This window comes from Geospiza fortis, unplaced genomic scaffold (genome assembly GCF_000277835.1).
Source record: "Geospiza fortis unplaced genomic scaffold, GeoFor_1.0 scaffold628, whole genome shotgun sequence".
NCBI classification, from domain to species: domain Eukaryota; kingdom Metazoa; phylum Chordata; class Aves; order Passeriformes; family Thraupidae; genus Geospiza; species Geospiza fortis.
In genome coordinates this window covers 105275-105862 of record NW_005054596.1, presented here as the reverse complement: position 1 = coordinate 105862, position 588 = coordinate 105275, and the positions used below count along the sequence as shown (strand labels likewise).

At 73.0% G+C, this 588-nt stretch overlaps 1 protein-coding gene across 1 annotated transcript in view; it reads right to left on the bottom strand.

Annotated features, from left to right (window-relative positions):
* Positions 1-112: 112 nt before the first annotated feature.
* Positions 113-588, bottom strand: part of LOC102043993 (cholesterol side-chain cleavage enzyme, mitochondrial) — a 10352-nt gene continuing 9876 nt past the window's right edge. The window contains 1 exon segment of the mRNA XM_014310834.2: positions 113-235. Within this exon segment, the coding sequence (XP_014166309.2) occupies positions 113-235 (123 nt within the window).

Here is a 588-nt window from a genome sequence, read left to right as displayed (position 1 = left end):
GGCCCCCCCCCCCCGCGCCCCCCCGGAGCCGAGGCCGCGGCCCCGGCAGCGTCCCCGCTGTCCCCAAAGGCCACCGCGGGAGACGTGGCGGTGTCCCCGGGGTGTCCCCTGCTCAGGGCTGGCCCTCGAGGGGCCGCAGGGTCAGCTGGAGGGGCTGCTCTGGGACCAGGATCAGGTCGAACTTGGTGCCGATCTCCACGGCCCGCATGGTCTCGATCTTGAAGTTCTCCAGGATCTGGGGTGGAGGGGACATGGCCGTGGGGTCGGGGGGCTTTGGGGACACCGCAGCAAGGCCCAGGGTGACCTTCGAGGCCACTCTGAGCCGAGCCAAACCAGCATTCCACAGGACGGGCCCTGCGGCCACTGCGCTGTCCCCTCCCGTCGGGGACCCTGTGGGACAGACCCCACGGCCACCGCGCTGTCCCCTCCCATCGGGGACCCTGTGGGACAGACCCCACAGCCACCGCACTGTCCCCTCCCGTCGGGGACCCTGTGGGACAGACCCCACGGCCACCGCGCTGTCCCCTCCCATCGGGGACCCTGCGGGACAGACCCCACGGCCACCGCCCTGTCCCCTCCCCTTGGGGA